The sequence below is a fragment of the Halyomorpha halys genome, unplaced genomic scaffold, assembly GCF_000696795.3.
Source record: "Halyomorpha halys isolate HHAL.00 unplaced genomic scaffold, Hhal_1.1 Scaffold378.1, whole genome shotgun sequence".
NCBI classification, from domain to species: domain Eukaryota; kingdom Metazoa; phylum Arthropoda; class Insecta; order Hemiptera; family Pentatomidae; genus Halyomorpha; species Halyomorpha halys.
Genome location: NW_027108204.1, coordinates 932,890 through 942,329, shown reverse-complemented (window position 1 = coordinate 942,329; position 9,440 = coordinate 932,890). Strand labels below are relative to the sequence as shown.

At 36.2% G+C, this 9,440-nt stretch overlaps 1 protein-coding gene across 2 annotated transcripts in view; it reads left to right on the top strand.

Annotated features, from left to right (window-relative positions):
* Positions 1-9,440, top strand: part of LOC106681952 (isocitrate dehydrogenase [NAD] subunit gamma, mitochondrial) — an 85,768-nt gene that overhangs the window by 59,764 nt on the left and 16,564 nt on the right. For both annotated transcript variants that reach the window (XM_067046584.1, XM_067046583.1), the window contains exon 9: positions 255-336. In XM_067046584.1, coding sequence (XP_066902685.1) covers positions 255-336 — 82 coding nt within the window. The remainder of the gene's footprint in view (positions 1-254; positions 337-9,440) is intronic.

Sequence of the window (9,440 nt, the reverse complement as noted above, 5' to 3'; positions counted from 1 at the left end):
ACGAAGTTATTATCAACAATGAAACTTGGTTAGCTTGCTTTTTGTTTTAACATAACAATTAACAATATTAAAATTATACATAAAATAAAACATATCAAAACCCTTTATACATCAAAATATATTATTTACTCATAAAGAGCATATTACAATATATAAGTTACGGTCTGAATCTATATATGTATATATATAATTTTTATTTTTTTTGATAACTTTCAAGTTATAAGATGTAGTGGTGTGTCATTACTTTTTTTCAGACCTTGGAGGAACTGCGTCTAGTATGGATGTTGTTCAAAGTATCCTTAAACACGTCTTAGAAGCAACAAAATCAATGAAGTGGTAAGCTATTTCTTATTTTAACCTTATTATTTAGGTTATATATTTATTATATGTATAAGTATAGAATATTTATCTGATATTTATTATTGCTTTTTATCATTTTTTTTAATATTATAAAGTAAAAATGTAATTTTATAAATAATGCAGTATTGTAATTATATAAATATGGATAGTGCTAAGTATAATGCAGAAATTCGAAAATTTAGAGGATTGTTTCAAAAGTTTTTTTTTTATATCAAGTTTTTATTTTTATTTGTTACTATAATGAAATTTATTGTAGATCATAATTGTATTTTAAAAAATTTGTTTTAGTACTATTTGACCTGCCCGTTCTTATTTAACCTTTCCAACCAACACTCAGGCTCTACCCGGGATTTTTTCAAGCATAAAATTATGCAATAATCACTCACAATCTCCCCCCCCTCCCGGCATTTGTGAGGCCCGTCAGCCAATGGGTAGCACTCACAAATAGTGCTAGAGATAGCCTCATATTGCTCCTGAAACTATCATTCTCTGTTTGAACATTTTATAGATTCATACAATAACTTTTCTTAAAGCATGACCATAATTTTAATTAATAAATTATTTAAATAACTTTTTTTATTTCCTTGTTTGTTTATTTAGCATAAAGTTCTGTGATTTGAATAATTATGCTTGTTGGAGATGTTAGTTCTATAGTTTATAGTGTTTTCAATTGAAAATTAGACCTATTAATATTATACATAAGAGGCTGGAATGTATCTAAAATCATAATTTAAACATTTTAATTTAGTAAGAATGATTATTCAACTATTAGATCAAACTTGTAACATGTTTATAGCAACTTTAACGATCTAATTTGTTGTATTAATTTATTTGAATTTTATTATTCTTGTTCTTTTATGGAACTTGAAAATGATTGTATGACTCATCGATGACATCCTTCCTTTTAATTCATTTTAGGGTCATTATCTGAAGATGCTCAAATTTTACTTCCTAAAATCTCAATAATAAAAAGTCATAATTTCAAAGTGCAAAAATTCATACCTACTTAGTGTCATAGTGCCTTTATTTGTACACTGTGCACAAGTTAAAATAAGGGAATGAAGGGTAAGTGAGGGAGTGAAGGAAAAACATTAAGGTGTACTGTTTTTATTTTATTTCTTTTTACTCACTACAATAAATAATCAGGTGGTTTTTAAAAATAGAATGCTCTTGTAATAACTGATTAAATCAGTTAGTGAATTAAAACAATCAGTTATAGATCAAAAACCAATTTTTAACTGTCGATTTTTACATGGATGGCCGTGCGTGAGACTTTTTCTCACATTCTTATTTAGATCTCTGAAACGCATTTTTTTAAATATCAAAATTTGATTTGGATGAGGTTTATTTAAGCATAATAAAAAAGATTATTTTGATACTAGTTTAAAAAAAAAAAAACCAACATAATTATAATATTATTATAATTATATTATAAATAAATTACTATATTTATTATATAGTAATAAAGATAAAATAATATTTTGAAACAGATAAAGCTATCAAAAGAATCAAAATACAGATATATCATATTATAAGAACATAACACTAATCTTTAAAATAATGTTCAGTCTGAAGAAATCTCTTGTGCACAACTAGTGCAAGTGAACACCGTATAACTGGGTCTTATCGGTCTTTTGCATTGGTGGCAATTCTTTTTTGTTTTTTTATTCGCTGTCTTGGGACAGAATGCACAAAATCCCTCCATAATAGTGGGAGTCAGTACTGCTTCGGTGTCGTCTATTCCTGCAATGCTCTTGATGCATAATTTGAGGTCAAGAGGTAAATTTTGAACCACCATTTTGTGTTTGTAAGGCTTCATGAGGTCTAATGCCAATGATTTTAGGTAATCTTTCCTTTCCATTTTATGGCCGGTGTTTGCTTAGTAAATTATGACTATTTATTTATCCTATATTCACAAGGAAAAAAAAATTGTTAGTGGCCACCTACAACTTATTCTCGATACGTTATAGTATGATTTCAGAAGGTCCACATCTACTCCACATTTATATAGATATATATTTATATATCTAGGTTGTAGAAGGTCACATGTTCTGGTTTGCACAACGCTTCAGTTTCGGTATCTATAACTCCTGTGTCATGCATCGTTGAATGGATGAGAACATTTTTATTCTTCATCAGCAAGTATGAAGCTATCATCCCATGTTGAGAAAAGGTAAACATTGTACTACGCACGGGCCGCGTTTTGTTGAAAAAAAAACCCTGGAGAAATTTCTTTTTTATTCTTACATAGTATCCATCCCTACCTACGTTGTTCTCTTTTGCAGTAGCTCTTTGTCAAGGGGTATAGAGGTAATATAACTATCCATCATCAGGTTACTCTCGGTGTTGAAAATGGGTTTTGTGATTCTCATAACTACAATTCGCGCACTGTTATCAACTTTATTGGGGTCATCTGGTTGTTTCCATGCATATACTTTAAGATTAGGTGTGTAGAACATCCTGGAATCCACCAGAGCATAAATTTTAATCCCATCTTTATTGGTTTTATTTGCAATATATTGTCTAAATTTACATCTCCTAAATTCTTCCAACATTTCGTCAATTGTAGCATACCCCCCAATTTGGTAATTAGAATTGCATTTTTCTGTAAAATCGTCCAATACTTTTCGAATCGGGGCCAGGTTGTCTAGAGCACAGGCTCCTGCTTCTTCAAACCTACATTTTCCTAGTTTTATGGATTACATATACTTGGTGCACGTGAGAAAAATCCTCATAACTTGAATATTTTTATAGCAGCCTCAGTCGCGCATGAGAGAATGTCTTATGAGAAGGATGTATGATAAGGGAAGGAAGGCTAGACATTTACTGAGGAATCCTTGAGTGATGGAGGGAAAAGTAGAGAAGGAAGAGACTGAACAACATATTCTAAGAAGATAGGAACCACAGCCTCCCTCTAGCAGCTCCCAGACCCGAAAAATGATTTATATGAGAGAAATTCTCATGCAGTGACCAATGATGGGGTTTGAGTTCCTTACCTAGGGGGCTGGACATGTTGAGGGAGTGAAAAAGCTTTATTTTTTTATTTTTTATATACTACTTATAAATCTATTTTGGAGGTAAATTATAGTATCCATAGTGGAAAAAAAAAGAGTGGAATAGTTATTATTTTTTTCCAATGATTGGTGCTCACTTTAGAGGTTGAAAATGGACCAGACATCAGATTTACACATTTTCAGATAATGGCCCTTAAATGAAACTTGTCGTGAGACAAATTTATTTATTCATATCTTGAATAATTATTCGATGAATTAAGTAGAGTTGTTTTGATTATTTTAATTTAAAATGACTGATGAATCGAAATATTAAATTTTTAACTCCTTTACATTCAAAAGAGAAAGAAATTTTTTAAAAATACTATCAAATGAATGAGGATCTTCTTCAAATTTAAGTTTTAATTGTTTAAGCTTGCCTGTGGTTTGGTGTGTATGTAGTTTTCAACATTAAACCATTGAATTGATTTAGCTATTATAACAATATTTTTAATTACATAAACAGAAAAAAGTAATGTTTATGCATTTTTTTTTGTTTCATAAGTTATTTTTAAATGCTGTTTTTATATAATTATTTATTTATTCACTTGCAAAGTGATTCCTAAAAACTTACAGGAGTGGGTCTTGACAGTGTAAATGCTGAGTCAAATGAAACTTTTTTGATAATTTTAAGTTAATATTTCTCAATGTTTGACAGAATGGGTTGGTAAATGTTGCAAGCATTCAAAGTTTCATATAATATTTTCAAACAATTATTTAAAAATAATTGGAGAAGATAGTCGGGGGGGGGGGGGGGGGTGTGATCAGAAAAAAAGTACACAAAAAAACAAAAATTATTTATTCATGCTGATGTTTCGACCTGAGTTTCAGGTCTTCATCAATGGGTAATTGACTTATATATTAATGAAAGTGTGAATATCAACATATATATATATATATATACATAAAAGTTATAGCCTTAGTCAGCTGCTAATTATGTCACGTGATCAAGTTGATCAGCTATAGCATCAAGCAGATTTAGAGGTACCAAACACAATAAAAGATCAGTCTTTGAGATATAACAGAGTTGATTATTTCTCTCTCCCTGCTCACAAATGTTTTACTGGTACCAAAACCCGGGAACTTAAGATACCGTAGTAATTTTTTCTTTTAAAGAATATTTTTTTGTCATCTTCAATTTTTTTTCTCTCATTTTTTTGTAAATAATGGCTGCCAACAGGATTGTTAAACAAGCAGTTTTGAACCTGGAAGCTTTGAATCAAAACGAGGTCCAGAACGCACCTCCCACAGAGCAAATTCCTCCACTACCAGAAGTCTTTCTTGCGGAAGTCCACGTCACAACACTAGAGTGGATAAAAGTACATTTTCAACAGCCCAAGACTTGAGGAAGGCCGTTTCAAACCTTGAACGGTTTACCAGAGAAACAGGAGAATTAAGCTACTTCATAAAAGGGGTAATAACCCAAATTTAAGCGAAGTCTATCAAAAATCTACTCGATAGCGAAGATGCGGAGGCATTAAAAGCAGTGGTCGTCTGCAGAGTGAAGAGGAGCGTCCTCAATCAGATTCAGGCGGACAAAGAAACCCCTTGAAGAGTAATCAAGGAAAGATTAAAAGAAGGTGTTTGGAGGAGGGTGGGCTCCAGAGGACATATTTATGATGATTAGGGAAACAAAGAAACCGAAACAGTCTAGTGGGCATTATGCCGCAGAACTCCCGGCACGCTACTACAGAATCGCAGGCAAAATGATGGAAACAATCCAGGTACAGCGTCGAATGCAATTCCTATCTATGGTACTGAAGATTCAGTTGGCAAAAGAGCTGGGAAAGAAGGAGGGATTTCTGAGAGAGAACTTTGTGGAAATTGCTCAAGATTTCATAGAAACAAGTGCTAGAGAGGTGGAGGCCCAAATGGAAGTAGAGGAGCCAGGGTGGACCCAGATAGAATATCATCGGCCAAAAAATATGCCCAATCCTTGGAGAAGGAGAGAACACTGAGATGGTAGAAGAGAGAGAGTTAGTAACCAAGAAAATAGAAGGAGCCAAGCTAAACCCAGAAACAATGGTCGGCATGGACCATGCGGAGGACCGCAAGTGCCTGTGGGTCTAAAGGTCCCCATCATTTCTATTATCAACGATCTCTCTTCTAAACTCAGTAAATTTCTTCTTCCTGCCCTTCAAATCCTCAGCCATAATAACCCTTATGATATCTTTAATTCCTTTCACCTTAAAGAAATATTTTAATCCTTCAACATACCTCACAACTTTATCTTAACCTCCTTTGATGCCGAAAGCCTTTTTGCTAACATCCCATTGACAAAGCCCTTCATATCGTTGAGAAGAACTGTACTATAATTGAACCTCATACCACGCTTAACCTCACCTCATTTCTTTCTGCTTTAGAACTTTGCTGTAATTCTGGTTAGCTGATGTTTCACAATAAATTTTAACACCAAATTAGCAGACTTGCAATGGGGAGATGCCTTGCACCAGATATCTAATATTGTTCTTAAAATATTTTAGTTATATAGATGAGTACAAAAATTTAGTTAAATTAAGATTAGACTTTTTAAAATATTATTTTTATATATGTTCTAAATAAATAAGAAGATATGTATATTTAAGTTGTGTCTAAAAAACTGAAAAACAATTTGAATCAACATATTGAACAATATGAAATAAAAATGAAATATATGATACAATGGGTAAGTGACTTATATATAAATAACAGTGTGAAAATCAACATATATACATATGTCTATTCTTACATATATCTATATATATAAGTTACAGCCTGAGGACAATAACAGCTGACAGGCCATATCAGCTGATCTGGTCGAACAGCTGATTGATATGTATATATAGGGATGCTAAAGCCATTCTATTTCTGGAACCCGTGAAAGTCATTTCATGCCCTTTTTACTGTTTTCTCAGGACAATACTTAACTGGTGCCAAAACACGGGACCTTTCGATACTGGAACAATTTTAGTCTAAAAAAAAAATTGTTTTTCTTTTTTTTTTTTAGTTTTCCCTGAATTATGGCCAGTAACGGACTAGTGAGAGTGACGGCTCTAAACATTGAGGGTCTGAACTTTAACAACCCACCTCCGGCAGAGATTCAGCCACTACCGGAAGTGTCACTAGCGCAAGCTCATGCCACGATGCTAGAATGGATCAAAGTCCGCACGGTAACCACCCAGGACTTAAGAAAGGTAGTTTCCAACCTTGAAAGGTTCATCGGGGAGACAGAGGAGTACCCATTTCCTAAAAGGATTGATCAACTGATTGGTCCAATAGATGCGAAGACAGCTGATAGATGCTGAGACGTTAAGGTCAGCAGTTGTCTGCAGGGTGGAAAGAAGTATCCTCAATCAAATTCAAGCTGATGAGGAGACATCCTGAAGTGGGATCAAGGCGAGATTGAAGAAGGTTTTGGAGATGGGATGGTGGACTCCTCAAGAGGACATATTTATGGGAGACGATGAAACTGAGACAGTCTAATGGGCAGTATGCTGCAGAACTCCTGGCACGCTACTACAGAATTGCCAATAAACTCAGCAAAATGATGAAGACAGTTCTGGTACAGGGTTCGATGCAATTCCTATCTATGGTACTGAAGATTCAGTTGGCATAAGAGCTGGGTAAGAATGAGGAAATGCCAAGAGAATGCTCCTTCGTAGGACGTGCTCAGGAACTAATGTACATAAGCGCCCGGGAACAGGAATCCAGAGTGGATGTTGAAGAACCAGGATGGAAAAAAATTATGTACAATCAGCCAAGGACTACTGTACAATCCGCCACCCTTGAGAAGAAGAGAGTTCAAGGATAGCGTTTGGGAGAAAACGCTGATTAGGGACAGAAGATCAGGAGAAGCAAAACCAAGAACCAGCAGCCAAGAAGACCCCAAGTGTCATGGTTGCATCAAAAGTGGGCACTTGGTGGTCCAGTGTCTCTGAACTCGGTGTTTCGAGTGTGGAAACGAGAGTGGAAAACATCACCTGGCAGGGTCCATTCATGTATCAGAGAAGGAATATGGACAAAGATGAGCTAATGGAGGTCAATGCCCAACAAGTTCGGAGGAAAAGCCATAGTCAGAGACTGAGCGGATCGTCAAGTGATTCGACAGAAGTTACAGGAGTATCAGAAACTGAAGACGAAGTGGATGAACAAAGGAGCTGAGGAAGGGTATGGAGGCGAGGAGGCTAGGAGGAAGGAAGACACATGCGATCTGAGGAGAATTTAAGCAGAGAGGCGACCGCACATTGAGAAACTATCACGTGAGAGGAGAACGGGCAGTCTGTTTATAATCCAAGTAAACGAGGAGTGAGCTGTCTGGTGGACAGGGGCAGCTCAAACACCATTGCTTGCAGAGAAGTAATAGAGAAATTGAGTGGCGCGGGGAGGACACTTCAAGTACAGGTTTGCCAATGTAAGTTCGTCACTTTGGGTAGGCCATACAGTGTAGAGGGGGAGATATAGATTGGACTGGATAAGTGGGGAGCTAAAGGGGACATTTTAACAATTCATGTAGTGAGTAGGATGCCGAGGGATTATCAGGTGTTCATTGGTTGTGATCTTTTAGAGAATATGGGGGCTAGGATTAAGAATAGTAATGGAAAATTAAATATTAGAATTGGATGAAGGAAGTACAGATGCCAACAAACAATAGTAGATGGGAAGGCGCGAGTATGGGGCAGTAACACAGGCGGAGAATTGGAAGGACTGGCCAACTAGTATTTGTCAAATCAGAAACGGACCATGTGAAGCATCTACACTGCGTTTTCACAGGATACAAGAATTCGGACTGAACTATCATGGAGAGAAGTCATTGCTTGGACAAAAACAGATTAAATTTCTAGGAAATACCTTATCTCAGGAGGGGGTTAGACCGGATGTGCAGATGGTAGCCCGGATGGCAGTGCCGACCAACATAAAAGGAATCAGGAGGTCATTAGGGGCATTAAACTACTATCATTGGTTCATCCCTAATATGGCATAGAGCATTTCTGGTCGGACTTGTTCAGAAGGCAATTTAGGGTCCAGAAAGACCACAGGCCCCTGCAATGGGTGGGAAAGCTAAAAGAATCTTCAGCAAGAATAACAAGGTGGAAGGAACTGTTAAGCCAGTATAACATGGTAATCATGTACAAACCTGGTAAGGAAAACATTGTAGTAGATTGGCTATCGTGAGAGATAACGGTAAACACTTGATAATGACTAAGGGGAAATGTTTAGAGTTGGAACGCAGTTATTGAGAGAGTGGACTCCGGAAGAACAGCAGCAATACGCTGGAGAATAGAACAGGAAGGAGACATCTGCTGAAAAAGTTCAAACAACGAAGAACCGACAGAAATGGAAGTCTTGAGGGGGCCATCAATGACAAGAGACGTCAGATAATTTGGAAGACAAAAACCTATGAGGTTGCTGAAGATGAAACATATGGCGGTAGTTCCAATACGACGATCTGGTCTCAACCGAGTGTTAAAGAGGACCAAACCTGCAGAGCGCTGAAAGAAGCATCCAATGCCCTTAAGATCCACCATTCATATGTTGGAAACGCAACAGTGTGAAAAAAGATCCAGCGGCGATGGAGATCAGAAAAGATTGCAAATCGATGATAGATACCCTGAGAAATCCGGAACATAAAAAGGAGGTAACCTTGGCGTATCACCAAGGAAAAACTAATCATCGTGGGCTGAACGAGACTCTATAAGCATTGGGGCACAATTATTTTTGGTGGGGCATGAAACGCACTATTCAGGAAATTCTTGAAAAATGCGAGGTGTGCCTCAGGATGAAATATGATTAGCATCCACCCTATGCAGCTCAAGAAGAGACTCCTACTGCTAACACGCCGCTCTGGTATTTACAGGTGGATTCTTTCACCTGGAAAGAAAACTTGGCTACAAGTGGTTCACTGTCATCGATGTATTCAGTAAGGTGGCCATGGTACACCCAGTACAGGACAGATCAGTGTGGAGGCGATTTTAAGAGCCCTTCAGAAATGGTTCCAATTCTGTGGCATCCCTGACAGAATTTCTTCCGACTTTATTCCGACAATTATATATA